Source organism: Eufriesea mexicana, unplaced genomic scaffold, assembly GCF_001483705.2.
Source record: "Eufriesea mexicana isolate 0111107269 unplaced genomic scaffold, ASM148370v2 scaffold2119, whole genome shotgun sequence".
Lineage (NCBI taxonomy): Eukaryota > Metazoa > Arthropoda > Insecta > Hymenoptera > Apidae > Eufriesea > Eufriesea mexicana.
Window position 1 is genome coordinate 261,417 of NW_016910196.1, and position 17,870 is coordinate 279,286.

Here is a 17,870-nt window from a genome sequence, read left to right on the forward strand (position 1 = left end):
GCCGTCGCCGCCGCACGCGCGCCCACACGCGACAAAATCCACACGCGACGCATGGTACTCTCTGTCTCTGGTGTTTGTCGGACAACGGATCCACGCGATCGTCGGCAGATCGCGCGATAGATCGATAACACCTCTACTAAGTGCACGAAACCGAACGTACGAGGGTGGGATTGTGTCTGACACGTGATATGTCTGTTGTTTAACCCCACACGGATGACTCGCCTAACACTCGAGACGACTCGAAATGCCCCTCGCCTGTTGCTCACGGTTGCCCTAGCTGTAAGCTCACACACCCAAACACACGCCCGCCGGGGATCACAGTGCGTGCACGCAAGCGTGAGAACGTCGCCTTTTCAGATGACTACCCCGACGACTACTACCGACTAACTGGCGACGTCGCTAGCAAACGCACGTGGTCGCCCGATGAGAACGCTAGGAGTCAGACTCTAGCCGAGAATAACGACGACTACCTCGAGGAAACGCCCAGGAAACGCGTCAGAATCCGCGTACCTGTCGTGAGGAAGAACCCCAAGCAGCATAAGCTGACGGTGGTGAGGAGGAGACCGATCGCTACGAGGGCCGAGGATCCTACGTTGACGGTGGCTAGACACACGCCAAGAAGGATCGTGGTGACTCGTGTCAGGACTTTAGGCCTGGCCAACACCATTCACAGCGACTTGGACCCTGACAGCTTGAAGCACGAGATTGGTAGGCACAAGGTGACTATTACCAGACGTAGGAAGATCGAATCGACCCCTGTCTTACCCACGAGCAGCGAGAAGAAGCCTAGGATTACGAGGAAGAAGCTGATCGCTGTCAGACCGGTGCAACCTACGCCAGCGTTTGCTATCATCACCACGGGCTTCTTCACTGCTCCGTCTTCCGAGTCCGAGGAGGAGTACTCCGAGGAAGTCAACAACGACGAAATGGAGAACAAGGAGGATGTCAGTTCGACTGTCACGCCTGAGCTGGTGGAGCCGCCTAACGTGATCGACAGCAGACCCGACGAAGTCGAAGTCGAGACCACGACGGAAGAAATGGAATCGAAGGTGATAGATCCGATAGAGCCGATAGAGGAGACCACTGTGAGCACGCCGGTTATTATCACTGACAATTTCTTCCTCCCGGCGTCTGCGGACGAGTACGAAGAATACGAAGAAGAGTATACGGACACGACGACTGAAAGCGCGAAGGAGGACACTCCGAGCGAAGAAACTCCAACGACGACTGTATCTACGAAGGTGGAAGATGTTCCGAGCACGGAGAATATCTCGACTACGCCCGCAACTCCTGATTTAATCGAAACAACCACGGAGAAACCCGAAGAGGTATCGGATAAAGATACCGATCACGAAACGACCACGGAATCGGTCGATGTGGAGGATGAAGAGAAGACTGAAGAAATTTCGACGACTGTAAAATTCATAGACGATGTAGAAACATTGACCACGACGCAGGAAGTTCCCAAAGATTCCTCTGAAGAAGATGTTACGACTACCGCGTACCCAGAGACTGAAGACGAAGATGAAGAAGAGAACGAAGAGGAGGAGGAACGTACGACGACGGTCGAGTCGATGGAAACGACTGTACCTATGGAAGAAACAACGGTGATCAGTGTTCCCGAAGAAGAAATAGAAACAACGACGTCTTCCGACATAGAAACCACGACAACTGCCAGTGAAGAAGACGAGTACAGTACCACTGAACAGTTTCCGTTAACTACTGAACCCACACCCGAAGATTCTTCCTCGGAAGACGAAGAGTCAAAGGAAGAGGACATGGAAACTGATGTTACAACTGTGGCAAGCGAACCTGAAGTCGCTCCGCCAAATGACACTGAATATTCTCCTGAGAAACACGAAAAGTCCAATGACATAATTGTTGAAACAGACTCCAACTCTTTGACAAAAGATGTCGAAGATTCTCCCAAAATGCACGTCGAAACCCACGTCTCGGTGAGTCAATCCGGCCCCGAAGATTCTCATCAAACTCGCGACGAAGATGTACCCGAGAAAGCCATCGAACCTCACGTCACGAAGGTTCAATCGGAATCCCAAGATCCCCCAAGGGAAAGTATCGAAGACCCGAATAAAGACACCCAATCTCCCGACCTGACAGCCACCCAAAGCCCCAAACCAGAAACCGAAAGCTCCTTCCCAGACGTAGTAGACTTCACCACCCAAAGACAGGCCCCAGAAGCTGCAAAGACAGAGGAGAACGAAGATGTCATGACAGTGGAGCCCATACAACCGATTATCGAATCTGCTTCGAGCACGTCGACGTCTCTCGGCGACGTGTCGCCCAGTTTCGCCACCGTCCTGCCTCTAGAGACGTTCCAAACGACGTCACACGACTCCACCACCCCTAGTTATCTGGATGACTCCGAGATCCCAAGCGTGATTCCCCTAGGAGTCGAGTACACCTCGCTGTCGGACTCGAACGGGACCCCTGCGGTCCCCGAGGCGACGCCACGCGTCGAAACGGCCACGGTGACGACGTCTATCACGTCACCTACCCCTGAAGAAATCGAGGCAGGGTTGGCCGATGACCTGTACTTGTCCCTGTCGAGGCCAGACTTTCCCGAGATCCTGCCGTCGAAACCGGTCCACGTGGAGCACGAGACCAGGTCCGAAACGCCGGAGTTAGAGCCGAGCACGAGCGTTTACTATACAGAGACGGTGGTGACGTCGACGAGACTGAGGACTTACACGTACGTTGTGACGCAACTGAACGGACAGGAGACGAAAGTGACGTCCTCGACGACCGTCCGACCGAGAGTGACGACGCTTACGTTGACGGTGCCCGTCACGGTGACTGTCACTCCTACCGTGGAGTCGTCTGTTTCGTCTGTGTATAGCCCGGTGCCCGCTGCTGGTGAGTAGCTACAACTGGCTCTGCGATTAGCCTTCTCCGTCGCGATCCTCCAGTGTCCTGAACTCATTTAGACTGTCGCGAACGATTCTTTAATTATTTTTCGACGTATGATGAAGTAGTAAATCGGTAATAAACGAAATAACGGGTTGGAGGTGTGTGAATTATTTGAATAAATAGTTGTGGACATGGAAATTGAAACGAGGATTGGCAAGTTCAGGACACTGGATGATCGGTGTAAAAAATAATATTCTTCTTTAGACTAATATGATATTTCTTCTCGCGCGACTAGCACGCTCGAGACTGTATAGAAGCTCTCCTGAGTCTCACTTCGATTGGCTTATGGCAGTCTAAATTGTTTCCTGTACAATAGAACTCTGAGTGAACTGTACATATCTGTAAATGAAGTCTGATCTTGTATATACTCAATCTCTTATTGTTCGTTTTACTTCTATAGTCTATTCTGTATATTTTTGTTTCTTGAATATGGAAAATGTTTCAACCGTGTACATTGAACGTCCACCATCTGACGCCTGAATAACTGTTGCCCGTATGTAGACTCACCATGAAGTGTATAATTATTCAGGCGTCTTTCCATACACTTGTGAATCTGTTAAATTATTTTACGTTTATTTCAGATACTTCGGATTCTTTAGCGATCTTTTTGTTTCTACGTTATTTATTTATTGCTTATTATCTATATGTTATTATTTTAATTATATATTAATGACAGTTTGGTATTGTCAAAGCGAAAATGCGATATTTGTTACTCGGTAATCGTTTCATCGTGGAATTGTAACGACAGGAGAATACGACGGGAAAGATGAAGAAGGTCGGAGGTTCAATCTCGCTACCCGCGTCATGTCGAATGGAGTCGAAGTAATCGTGGCGGGACCAACACCAGCGCTACGATGGGAGAACTTGATGCCACAACCTACGCTGACATTGTCTGACGCGGTCGTCATGATGCTTCCGCAAGATAAGCCGAATGAATTTGTTACGAAAACCTGTACGACCACCTTCACGTATCTCACCACGATTACGAAGGATGGGACAACTACCGTGTCGACGGAGGAGCAGGTACACAGTAGTCTTTTTATTTACTCCTTTTTCATTCATTCTCCTTTCTCCTTTTTATTTTTTTCCCTATTTATTTTGCCTTTTTCTTTCTTTTTTTTTACTATTTTTCCTTTCTCCACTTTCAAACTCCTTTTATTTCCGTATTTTTTTCATTTCTCGAATTCTTTTTCCTTTTTTTTTTTTGCTGCTTTCCTTCCTTTTTCCTATTATTTTTCCCACTTTCAAACTCCCTTTTCTCCCTTTCTTTCCGAATTTTTTTTTTCATTTCTTGAAGCTTTTATTTACTTATTTTTGAATTCTGGTTGTCTTTCCCACTTATTGGTTTTTTATATTTCGAACCGATTTTTATTATAACACTCCAACACCAAACTTCTTATTCGGGTTTATAGTTGCTTTTTTATCACTCGGAAAATGACTATTCAAATTTCACCCCCCTCTCTCGAATTTCGAACTTAAGGTGAGCAAACTTATAAACCCGATTTATTTTAATAATTTAATTTAATCACTCAACGCCAAGATACTCAGAAATTCGTAATTTTAATCGAATATTGATTTTAAAAGTTATGAAAATAATTCTTACGTATACCGGGATTCGAACTGAAGACCTTAGATTGATAGCCTTTAAGCCCACCGTTCTCGGCCATCGACCTTTGACTATTGTTCTTCCTTATTTCTATCTTATATTTACTGTAATTATATATAGTGACACTATTACTAAGATTATTTTAATTGCTAATTGTAATCATGTATAAATCACACGATTATCATAATTATTAACTTTCTTACTAAAATTATCGAAAAATAATAAACGAATTTTTCAAATAGCTGCTAAATTTCACACACTTTGAATTTTTGAAACCTCCTAGAATTAAAAATCCTTGTATGTGACAAATTTATAAAAAAATGTTTGCAGGTGATTGCCAACACGGCTACCGAAGAACGGCACAGGAAGCCCGGTTCAGAGACCGCTGCTGTAACGCTAGATGCGTCGCCAACTTTACGCACAGAGGTGTTCAAAACAACTTACACCTACTTGACACTAAATACCGACCACCCGAAATTCTCGAGCCATCCGAGGCACCGCGACCGGAAACGAACACGTACCTCAGCACCAGGATGCTGGAGAAGACTTTCATGGAGGATGGGCGCACCAGAGTAGAGACCACCAGCGATACCATTACTCAGGTTCGTGGAAAATGATAAATAGCTTTCACGGTTTACACAGTTATTACAATCCGAAGCTTCCAAGTTCGAGTCTAGGAAGAATTATGGATGTAACACGTTAGTCCATGGTAGCTATGGATCATGTGTGATTATCAGTTGTCAAAGAAGGTTACATTTCATGCAATCCTGGGAATTTTTTCTTCTCTAAAGTCTTTCCTTTTTCACCAAATGGATATCTGATGTGAAATATTAAATTTTTTTAAATCAGTAGTCCATTTGAATTCTTGACTATTGACCTATAATGTATATTTAAATATACCATACATACATAGACGATTAAAATTAAATTATTTTATCAATCTGTATTAATCGAATTAAAATTGTATAGCGAGATTAAGTAATTACATATATAATTATATTTCATTTGAATAAAAGTCTATGTCAATTGTACCTCTCTATCAATTGTAAAGATACAAAATCTGACTAATTTGATCTAGAGTTAAATCAGTGACAGTGATGTGAAATCCTCTTGTTCTGTCATTGTAATGACTATGATAAATAGAGTAAAAGAATAAATCACGTGTCGACTAAATGGAATTTAAATGCTGACATTTTCCCTTCAGCTTATAGTAACGGAGTCTGCACCACCTCCTCGTCCGACCAGAATCACGACCACGTTGACAGCGCTGGACAGCACGGAGGAGAACATGACAGACGTCATGAAGACATACTACATTACATACACTTATTACAATACCTTCCTGGAGAAAGGTAACACGGTGGTTCGTACGAACGTTGCGACGTCCACCGACGTCGTGCTGGAGAAAGTGCCTGTCAAGAAGACCACGAAGACGACCATGGTGAATCCCACTCCTGAACCCATTCAAATCTTTGCTACGAAGACCTATCTGACCACCTTTACCTACTTTACCACGTTGCTTCAAGTATGCCATTTCAATTTCTCGAATATTACTAACATACGTATCCTCCTCTTTTACACAATTGCAATTCAAATTAACCTTACGTGAATTGTATACTGATCTTTATAACCAATGGTTATAAGGAGAATTTAGTGCATAAATTTTCACGAAATTTTAGAAAAATTCGCAGACTTTTATGAAATACTCTGCACACGAATTATGAAGAATTTTGACATCTTCTTGTGAGATATTGTATTCTTATATTCGAAAAAGTTAGATAACACGAAGAGTAGGATGATCATAGATTTTTTAAAGAAGATGGAAAATTTTTGTTCATTTTCAGGCGGGACCAGACGAAGAAACTTCTACCACTGTCTCCTCGAGGTCTCACATCGTGGAGAACGTGGTGACAGAGTCGATAGCGCCCAGTTTGCTCGATGCTGGCTACATGAACGCCTTATTGACAACGGCACACCACACAGACCCGGTGAAAAACGTGGTAACTGGATCGACGATCATCTTCTTCGACGAGGAGGACCAAATCGATCCTACCACGACCACCAGCTTCCCAGAAGCCACTTCTACCGCGGAAGTTCCGAAAGACGAAGTGATTTCTGCCAGTTTTGTGTCTACTGAACCATCTCCCGTTGCCAGTGAGGCGAATTTGAAGCCGTCCGAACAAATTAGTCAGGTAAACATAGGATCCTGCGTTAAGTTTTAAAAAATGTCGAATTAAAGGAATTTTGGATTTTAATCCCGTCGCGTTCGAATTGCAGGAGACCAACGTGACAGTTTCTTCGGATTCCGGGCAGAACAAGAAGCCTGCTGGTCAGAACACGAGTGATCTTCAAGTGAGCAACCTTCTAAACCTAGGATCATTGGGAATTAACAGTCTGTCGGCTCTGGGACCTGTGATTACCGCGATGGCTGGTCTGTTACAAGGAAAGACGACAGCAACGCGAAGAAATGACACGATACCGCAAGCAGAAGCACAGGAAGTGACCACGCAGAGGTCACCCATCTACATACCTGTGGCTGAGTTCGCTGACGACGACATCGAGGCTGCTGAAAGCCAAAATATAGGTAACTGCTTCTGTCAAAATCCTATCCACTGGTTTCCGCTAATTAACTGTTCCAGTTTTGAGAAAAATGAAGTAAATGTATGAAAGTGTACAGAAGAAAATATCAAATTTTGTCGAATAATCCAAAATGACTCAAAATGTCTGTCAAGGTACCCATCTTACGAACGTCAAGCACAACTACATCGCGGAAACCCGTCACAAAGTAGCTTCCAGCCTGGCAGACGGAATCCCAATCTCTCCAGGTGAAGTGATCACAGCGAACAGCGACGTGATCATCGGCAAACCAGGAAAAATGGCACCAAGACCGCCTCAGACATTCCTGGAGGACGAAGAACACATTGGAATGAAGCCACCACCACTGCCAGTCCCCAACATCCTAGTCCATCCTGTTCTCGAGGTCCTGGAGAACAACCGAGAAGACAGCCAACCTCAGCAAACTCTTCAGGGTCACAAGGGTCCACAGATACAGATATATCCCGCGCACCAGATCTACGAGGAACATCTAAAGATACCAGTTTCCATGCCAGTCGACACGAATCCTACGTTGCTATCGAAGCAACCTCAAAAGCTGCTTCCTATCCAATCTTCTCCGCCAAAGAGGATGGGTTCGAAGCAAGACGTGATGGAGAATGATCCTCTGTTGAAACCACCCGACAGACCGAACGTGGAACAGTACGCGAATCCAAATTCGAACCCAAAGGAACCGGAATGGAGCCCTGAGAAGTCGAGGAGGCCATGGAGTGCCAAGGATCCTTTGAAGCTTTCCCCACCCCATCCTCAATTCGATCAGGTGTGCATTGTGCATTCTGCATTATTCCAAATGCTTCGTATTAAACTATGTAACCCTCTGCTAACAAAAATCGCAAGTATTTCGAAAGCTTTAATCTAAATATTTGTATACTTGAACTGTGAACACTTTGATCTAAATTTTGAACGCGTAGAACTCTTCGATTAGCTTCTAAAAAATTATAGACGTTAATTGTGAAATTGTGAACCTTATCGGTCACTCTAAAAATTCCAGAAGATCGATGCTGGGAAGCCACCAATGGAGAAACCGTGGCCCACCGTTCCATCCGACGATCAGAAACGACCACCTTGGGCCCAGAAAGATCCTCTGCTCCCCGATTCTCCCGTTGTCATTCAGATCTCCGAATCCAGACCCACACCTGCGGAACCTATAGTTCATCAAGTGCCGCACGTCATCGACAGATCAACGGGCCAGCCCTTGTTAGTCAATATCCAACCCAGTCAAGTGGCCAACGTAGTGATTCCTCAGGGTGGTACTCAGGCACTGATATTCGGCGACACGAACGAACCCCACATCAGTGGACAATACTTCGACGATCCTTCACCGTATCCTGAATCGGAAGTTGGTTTAGGATTCGTTGGAATTCAAAGGGTAAGTCACTTAATCATCACCACCGTGTTTTTATATACATTCTGCACTTTCTTATACCTACAATTTTATTCCAATCGGAATAACTATATCTAACGAACCCAGTATAGAAATATTTATCGAGAGAGTAGCATAATAAAAAGAAATTCTTATGTTTTATCATTAAAGACAATTTTCTCATAAAGACATTTCTGGAATTTTAGTTAGAAATTTTAAATACTTAATTTTGGATCTCAACGCTTTAAAAATTGATCTAAAATCTAGGTGGAGGACCTACCTCAATATTCAAATGGAAAGGACCCAGCAGACTACATGGTGCCACCATCGCCACCTCACAACTTCAAGACTCTGCCAGAGAAGCACCCCTCCAATCGTCCAGCCACGATTCCCTTGTCACCGGGTCGTTTTGACTACGAAAGACCACAAGACAAGCTGGAAGCACCCTTGAACAGGCCAGAGAAGAAGCCATCTGACGTGCATTTGATCAAACATCCCGACAACTCCGGTGTCCTAGGCGGCCAAGGCCACGTGCACACTGAGATCCTGGTCCACCATAGACCGGAAACCGTAAACGTTCGTCCACAGAGCGTGCCATATCCATCTATCCACCCTCACATGCACCCTAACGGTCACTTACCATCACGAGGACAATTCCCAAAGATTCAAAAGCCCGTGGAACCTGGCACACCGCCCAGAAGAACCGAAATGTCGAATCTATCTGACAACTCCCACAGATACATCTTGCTAGCTAAGCCAGACTCGGGAAATGAGATCGTTTTGAATACCAATTGGAAGTCCGACAAGAAACCACCGAGGATCCTGATGAATAACAGGTTGAGACCTCGACCGATATTGAGGTCGACGACCAGTCGCCCTCTGGACAGGCCGATTTACCAGGAAAGGCCGAATATCAGGAAACCAGTTTACAACGGCCCTCAGAGGCCCCCGACGAAGACGCAGAACACGAACACGTTTGTGCTGCCTCATCGACCGATTGCCAATCCACAGATTCATCACGAACCGCCAAGGATAGCCACTTCGACGCCTGGAGACGTGATGAAGGACGTGGTGACTGAGAGACAGCCATCGTATGGGCCTCATCCGCAGGTAAATATCATCCGTGTGATATTTGAACGTATTTATAATTAATATTGCTATATTGCAAATAATATCGTGTTAACTAAAATTGAACAACGTAGTACAATCTATATGTTTCCCATTTTTGCAGCAAATTGATCTTCAGGATAGGCCACCACACTTCTATCCGGAGAAAAGGCCTGCGAATGTGGGACAGATGAGGCCTCAAACTGAGAGAACGGAGGAATATGTCCCAACTGGAGCTGTGGAGTATCATAATCCATCGAATACTAAAATCAAGCAGGATGACAGGCCAGCTGCGACGAATACTCAGGTTCAGAGCTTTGATCAGGCTTCGTCTAGCCAGGAGACAAAACCAGAAGTCTGGCAAAGTGGTACGCAGACGGAGAAGACTTTGGATTCGGAAATTGGTGCCTCTGAACCTGTGAATTATCACAATCAGGTTAAAGAAGTGCAGAAGTACGATAAAACGCAAAGCGATATGCCTTTCGTTAGCAAAAGCAACGATACAACATCGAGCATCAAGAATTCTGCTGAGAACGTAGCTTCTGGGAACACGGTGATAAGAAAACCAGCTGGAGGAAGCGACGTTCAGCAAGATCAGAAGGGTAAACCTGTCTGGATGAATCCGGGAGTTCCATTTTCTCACAAGAACGAAGCCAGTCAGGCTCAGGTACCTTATGGACCTAGTTACTACAACACCAAACCCCATGAGACGCCAGTAGTCCAAGGGAAGCCGTTTGGTGTGTACACTGGTCACGAGGAAACGAACTATGGCTACAAATGGAAAGAAAATAAGCCTGAACACGATATAGTACAGGGTGTACCATCGACGTATTACATGAACAAAATACTGCAAAACAGCCACAAGAATCAGCAAGAACAGACGTCAACGTTACCATCTCGTGAACGCGACGATACCATAGACTTGAAGCCACCAGCGATCATTCCCCAGTTTGTACCCGAATTGGACAAACCCAGCAGACCATATCCTAGACCACCTATCATAAATAAAGTCGAAACCAGACCTGTATTGTATCCAAGACCTGATGTCGTAAGTCAGGCTCCAGAAACGAGGCCGGATCAGGTGAAACAGCCTAACGAAGGCAAGCCAGCAAGCTCGGAAACATTTGTTAACAACAGTTTAGGCCATCCGGGTAAAATGAATCAGAGTCACCTACAATTGGGCGGTTTCGTGGACCTCAACTTAGATGGCGGATTAAAGATTAGTGAGCAGAGGCCAGACAGACAGGAGATTCTGGTTAACAAGAGCGAAGTTGTAAAGAATCACTTTAGAAACAATTCCATTTCTCATCAAGTCGATAATCAGTATCCTCAGACAACCACAGAGACTATCAAAACAGAGAAGAGTCGTCCTAAAGTGACTCAACAGGAATATGGATCAGTGACTAGGATTCACCCAGAATATCCACATATAGTCACAAAACCTAAGCCTCCAGTACCAGGACCAGTTACTATTTCAACGGCTAATAAGCCTGATACTCGGCCAAATATAAGATTCTCCATGCCTGTGGAGGCCATAGGCGAAGAGGTGGACAGCAAGACACAAACTGAACGACCACCGAGCATGCTGATCACGACGAATAATTCCAGTGACAAGAAGAAGAACCCAGAGAAGATAGACACTTCGTATCAGACGAACTTTGCAGCCTCAGACGCTAATAAGGAAGACTCCGTGAACCACGAGACCAAAATTAGAATAAGGCCCATTGAGACGTCCACTGGAGACATGCTGAGCAGTATGGAAGGAATGAACGTGCCATCTAGGGATATGATGCCTCCGCCATTGAGGCCAGCAATTGGACTGAATCAGTCAAACAAGAACGAAGAAGAGGACTTGAAACCACCACCTATTCCTTCCAGAGACGTCGTCGGTTTATCGCCTCCACCAGTTGATATCACTACGACCTCTGGGCCTGCAGAAGACAGATTCCCGTTTGTGACTGCCAATGAGTCTGGCTTGAAGCCTCCACCTAAGTATATTCCTCTGAAAGAGTCAACCGTGGCACCTTTGCCTAGTGTCAGCATGGTTCCACCTAGTCCTAGACCTTCTCTCGCCAGGCCTTTCATCGTGGAACTGCTGTCTCAGGTAAATCGATTTAATATTCTCGTTATTGCTTCCATTCGAGGTAATTAACACACCGTATACCTCATTCAGGACATGGTACCACCACCACCAGTCACTCAGACGACCAGACCACTCGAGATAGCCACTGTGAGACCAGCTGTAGCGGTGTCAGGATCAATTCAAATCGCCACAGCCGTCGCAACGTCCCACATACCAGTGGTCCAGGATATCGAGTCGAAGATACCCATCATTCACGGCACTGTCGATCTTCCTGTGATCGTGGACGTACCCGAGATTCTTAGGCCAGTCGAAACAAGGATGACGGAGCACGTTAGCATCTACACGGTGCGGCCATTCGACACTAGGCCCGTATCTAGGTACCCAGAAATGTTTCTTCTGTCAATATATCCTTAACCACCTGTCATCAGGAATATTAAAAACGTATATAAAAATACCCGTTCCAATTTGACAATAATCTGAATTCTCCAGAATATCCGTGCAACCAACAACTATGACCACGAATCTGGTCATTCCGACGAAGCTGAGACCAATCCAACTGGACCAGATTCAACCAAGCAGAGACGTGGAACCGACTAGGTCTCACAATTTCGATATTCCTCGAAATCCCGTGAAGCGACCAGAGCATCCAGTGTTCTTGGAGTCTAGCCACGATAACGTCCTACCAACGACCAAAGTGGAGGCCACGGAGACCTTGACTCACGTGGTGACCACGAGCCAGAAGACGGAATCTAGGCCGACGATGACGAAGAACGAAGTTTCGAAGGTGGTCGTTTCACCGGTGACGGAACGCAAGCGAAAGAACGAGACCACTGTGAAAGAGTTGCCCAGCGTTGTGACCAGGGTTGACAGCTCGGTAACGAATGCGACGAGCACATTGTCGGAGAATGTCACCAAGAGGAACGAATCGGTCATCAAGATGACGAAGGATGTCAGCAGTCAGACGACGAAACCTGTTCATGGGACAACAACGACTATGCGTGTGAAGCCTAAGGAGGTGGGTGAGAGTTGTGATGGATATTAGTGAAGCATTTTATTAATCCTTCCAATGAAATAATAATTAAGTAACAATTCCTTTAAATAATAATTCTTCGTCAGTTTGGAAATAACGAAAGACGAATCTATCTAAAAAGAAATCGCAAAGAATCGATTATTCTTCAGTCAACATCACAGAGCTTTACTACACAGGTGACACGATTCCAGACGTCAACGGTGACCAGAATCCAGACATCGGTACTGGGTTCACCGCCTACCACGAGAACATTATTGCTCACCCACACGCTGACGTCAACCACGGTGGAAACCGTAACGGAAACGCTATTGCGTCCAACCAGCGTGGTCTCCACGGTTACGTCAACGATCTTGCAACCTGTGGTGACTAGGGTACCGCCATCCTACGAGAACGTGGTCGACAATGACTCCATCTTTGTGGTGATGAGCGACCAGAAACCACCGGCACCTGGTGCTGAAGAGGTAAATGTAAGAAACTAATGGAAATTCTTTCGTGATCGTGCACTGCATCGAGAATCGGAAGGATATCGATTTGACGTGAATCTTCTCTCAGGTGGAGGCTGAATACGGTGACATCACGAGAGACGAGCAAGATCCGACTGAGAACAAAGTGCACAAAGTTCTGGCTGGTGGAGTTCTTGGAGCGCCTGTGGTGTCCCTTCAACCTATTATCAACCAGTGTACGCCAGAGTGCAGAGCCTCCAGGGCTGAAATATGCGCGGAAGTTGGGAGTGAAATGAGATGCGTCTGCCGACCTGGCTTCGCCAGAATGTTCCCTGATCGACCTTGCAAACGTGAGCTTGATTACTTTCATTGATTAATTTTATTTGTCTTTTTAACTTCGAATAACAGTAATGGCGTTAATAATTAATTTCTGAGAATTATCAAAGAAGTACTAATTGCGAGATTATTAGGAATTGTGCGACATTTTCTTTCGTATTTAATTTATTTCCCATTGCGTTTTATAATCCTAGCCACTTACACCTACACGTTACGAGTTGGCCTGGATCGCATTGGACACGAGCCAGTGGTCTACGAATCGAGTCTCAACGACTCTTCGTCGACGACTTTCAGAAAATTGGTAGGACCCACTAAGGATGCCCTGGACAGAACCCTGATGCAGAGCGACCTCAGAGATATCTACAGAGGACTGAACATAGCTGGTTTCTCTCCTGATCCGACCAAAGTCGTGTTCCACGTTCAACTCAGCGACAACGCCAATGAAACCAGACTAAAGGAAGTCCTTCGAAAGTATCTGATTGCAAGCAACTACAGCTTAGGCGGCACTGAGGTTTATGCCTCGAAAAATCTTGAAATCGTAAGTCTCCTTTTAAAGGAACCCAGGAAAATAATAAAAAGATAGATCAAAGTGTAGCTAAAATCTCTTATCCCAGATCGAGGCAGTCGATTTCGACGAATGCGAGATGGAAGAAGGAGGACCTCACCACGATTGCTCTCAAAACGCAGCCTGCTTCAACCTCCGAGGTTCTTATCAATGCTCTTGCAAAGAAGGGTGGGCAGATCTGTCAGAAAACCCAGCGTACCCTGGAAGACTGTGTTCTCAGGCGCCATTGGGCTGTCCTAGTTGCAACAACAAAGGACACTGCGTGACGAACACCAATGGCCAAGAAGTCTGCGAGTGTTTCCCATGGCACAGTGGACAGCGATGTCAGGTTAATCTCAAAGGTAAAGTCACGCACATCGATCTCATACATAAAGACACGAAAAATTATTGCAACCATAAAACAACTGTAAACCTAAAGATAGTGATCACAGTCTACATCTTAAATTTGAAAATCGTTGGATCACAGTTCAGCTAATCTTTGGATTCTGTTCACAGTGCTGCTGATAGCTCTGGTTACGACTGGTACGATATTATTGGGTGTTCTGGGGGTGTGCGTCGGCATGGCGTGCTTCCGTCAGCCGAATAGGAGGGCCATGATTCCTGGAACCGGTGGAGACACCAGCAGCGAGGGCAGCGTGACAGATCTGGCGATTCCTCACCACGTGCCACACGTCCTGCCGCCACCACCGCAGATGATGGCACCTCTACCACCGACCAAGAGGCCAGCTCGAAAGTCCAGCTCGAAACCCAGACACCCTCCTAGAAAAACTACCATGATACCTGCATCAGGTAACTCTTAAAAACCATTTCCATTCGTCTAAATATGATGGCTATGATGGCTAGATGGCTAAAACGATCATTTAAAAAATTCTCTCGTGTTGTAGAATCGGAAAAGAGATTCTATTGTATCGTGTGAAATTGTAGCAAACGCTGTTCGCGATGCAAAATATATCTATCAAAGTCATTAATTGATCGAATCACTCTAGTGCCGGTGAGCGACGAGCAACGAGACCGTTCGTTGACAGTGATGATCCCGCGTGCTAAGTACCGATCCGCGCCCCAGTCCCCGCAGAATTACAAATCTGGCATGAGCACGTTCTCGACTGAGGAGCACAAGCTGCTCAACTACCTCGAGAGTGGCACGCACAACACCGGAAACAGGAAGCAAAGCGTGTCCAGCGCGAAGGACTGCAAGGAGGCTGACGTGCAGATCATCAGAACGCCGGCTGCGCCGACTGGAGCCCTTGTTAGCGCTGGTTTCCAGGTAATCCCACATGTCGATTAGGCTGAAGATATCCACATCTTCCTCCTAAAAACGAATATTTAGATTAGTATGACAACCAACAAAATTGCTTTAAAATAAAATCCACACGCTCCTGAAAAATTTGAGAAATAGAAGATCAAAGAATTGAAGAAAAAAGATATGAAAAATTCTATTTCTTTGCCAGGTGTCCGCAACTGTAACTCGACAAATGGACGCCGATTCGACGCTGGCTCGTTCCTGCGGAGAGACCACGGTGGAGACTGCGACGAAGGTGTTGCGAACCGGAGATCTGCAGGCCGACCTGTGCTCGACGTTGGCGCGTTCCTGCGGCGAGACGACCATCCAAGCACCGACGAAGCTTCTGAGGCTGGATTTAGGCGAGGCTGGCTCGACCCTGGCCAGATCCTGCGGTGAAACGACGATCCAGCCGCCTACGAAAGTCGCAGACGCTAGAAGGAACAGCGTTAAAGACGCCAGAGACAACAGAGACACCAGAGACAGTGCCAGCGAGGGGCACACAATGGCCGAGAGGGATCTGGGAAGCACGCTGAGACTTCCGGCGCAGCATCCGCCTCTCTATAGCCCGGACAGGGTGAGTTACGAGCGAAATTCGAGCTCCATGTTGAGTGTCCCCTCTTGTACATTGTTTCCTGGGTTCAGAGAATATATCAACGAGAGATCGAATGATTAATTTTTATAGAATAGTCGTATCAACTATTACCGTTGCTAATGTTTCCAACATTCGGTAATATCGATAATAATAATGTTAATCATACTTCACGAGTAGTATTACAATCTGTAACGTGAAATTTTGAGTTAAATTCGCGGGTTACAAATGTATACCTAATTTAGGAGGATGTTGATCGATTGACAACCTCTTTTTAAGTTATATTTTTTAACGATCCACGAGTATCTATTCTCGTCATCTCGTCATCGTGTTTAATTATATCTTCCAGACCAGCGACCGAGAATCGAACTTCGACTCCCTCTAGACAACCGAGTAATAAAGGAAATCCGGTCGACGGAGGGTTGTGGACGTAACCGCTGGACGGTGGCCTCCACACAGGTTCGCGAATCGAACAGATAAAGCGAAGATCAAATTGCAACATCCATCGAAGAACACGAAAATTAACCCCTGAGAAAAATTGCCCCGAGATAATCGAGTCAAACGAATCAGGAACCCCGTCTCGTCCCTTCATCGGGAAGCTTTAATCGTCTATTTTATTAAATTGAGATATTTATTGAACGGAAAGCGTCTCGTATCGTGTTTGTACCGTTGATAACTGAATGGACACGTCTGCGGGATAAGCAAAATGGCGAAGGGTAGAATCTCTGTCCAGAGGAACGAAATTCGTGAACAACGCTTTCCTATATTTATTTATACACTCGTTCGACGACTTTAGATACGTAGAAAAGCTTCAGGAAGCGGTCTCTTTGCCGTCGACGGGATTCGAGATAAATGCAAGTTCGATGCAGCTCTCATATACAAAGAGACGCGCTGGTCACTCATCCCCGTGCCAAAATACAACCAATGAATGGGAAGGCTCGCGAGGGAAGCTGTTTCTCGCCTTTCCGACTGTCGTTTCCACGTTTTATCCTCGTTCTTATATAATTTCTTCTCCTTCTTGTAACTGGTGGCCGAGGACGCGGACGCGCCATTTTGGAAACTCGATTATGGCCGGGAGACATCTTCCGCGTTATTATTTATTTATTATCGGTGCTCGTGAAATTTTTCGAGCCCCTGTTCGGGGGAAATGATGAAAAGCGAATGGAGATGTGGAGATTTTAAAATTCGATTATTCGAGGATTTTTTTTTTCCTTTTTTCTTTGACGAGAACGAGATCGATGGTTCTAATTAGCATAATCGAATTTCCGATATGCGGTTTGTGGTCCTTGGCAAACGCTGCACGCGAATCGACGCGTGACTGAACACAGTGTCATAAGTCGTGCGAACGGCGCCGAGTCGCCACGGAGGTGGACATTATTATTAATTTGTTGTTATTGTTTGTTTGTTTAGTCTATTTTTCTCTCTGCCGGGTCGTGTCATGTTGCCCGGCTTCGTCCATTTGCAAATTCGTGCGTCACGACGCGGTAAATTCAGTCTTCGGCGATTCGAATTATGGAATGTCGTACGATTTAGTATAGTTGGGAGCAAATTTTCCCTACGAGTATACCGAATTACATCCCTGCAAGATTGCGTAAACGTCGATAGTAGCAGATGCAAATAATTTCTATTTAGGAAGCTTCGTAATTACGGAAATTATCTATCCTGAACGCGAATAATATTAAAATCTCGCGGGAAATAAATTTTTGCGCTGAATTTGACGAGTGTATAACCCGTCTGGTTTAATTTCACGAATTATTCTCATCGGCGTGGATCGAATCGTATAATACGAGATCGAAGCGCATGGAGCGGATCGTGGGGAACAAAATGGCGGCGCCCAGTCGAATTTCGACCGCGTGAGACGCGGATGGAGCGTTCGCCAATTATGTTTCGTCGTGACGAAGCCGCGGCAACGTCGCTTGAATCAG

At 45.7% G+C, this 17,870-nt stretch overlaps 1 protein-coding gene across 1 annotated transcript in view; it reads left to right on the forward strand.

The window, feature by feature from the left end:
* LOC108549591 (mucin-16) overlaps window positions 1-16,360 on the forward strand; it is a 29,409-nt gene extending 13,049 nt beyond the window's left edge. The window contains 21 exon segments of the mRNA XM_017903063.1: window positions 336-2,874; window positions 3,677-3,951; window positions 4,865-5,008; window positions 5,011-5,136; window positions 5,739-6,059; window positions 6,379-6,726; window positions 6,812-7,118; window positions 7,267-7,907; window positions 8,139-8,516; window positions 8,778-9,620; window positions 9,742-11,721; window positions 11,791-12,077; window positions 12,190-12,715; window positions 12,907-13,191; window positions 13,283-13,523; window positions 13,704-14,047; window positions 14,124-14,415; window positions 14,570-14,863; window positions 15,061-15,338; window positions 15,523-15,930; window positions 16,295-16,360. Of these exon segments, the coding sequence (XP_017758552.1) occupies window positions 336-2,874; window positions 3,677-3,951; window positions 4,865-5,008; window positions 5,011-5,136; window positions 5,739-6,059; window positions 6,379-6,726; window positions 6,812-7,118; window positions 7,267-7,907; window positions 8,139-8,516; window positions 8,778-9,620; window positions 9,742-11,721; window positions 11,791-12,077; window positions 12,190-12,715; window positions 12,907-13,191; window positions 13,283-13,523; window positions 13,704-14,047; window positions 14,124-14,415; window positions 14,570-14,863; window positions 15,061-15,338; window positions 15,523-15,930; window positions 16,295-16,330 (10,893 nt within the window). The 3' untranslated portion in view covers window positions 16,331-16,360.
* The last annotated feature ends 1,510 nt before the right edge of the window (window positions 16,361-17,870 follow it).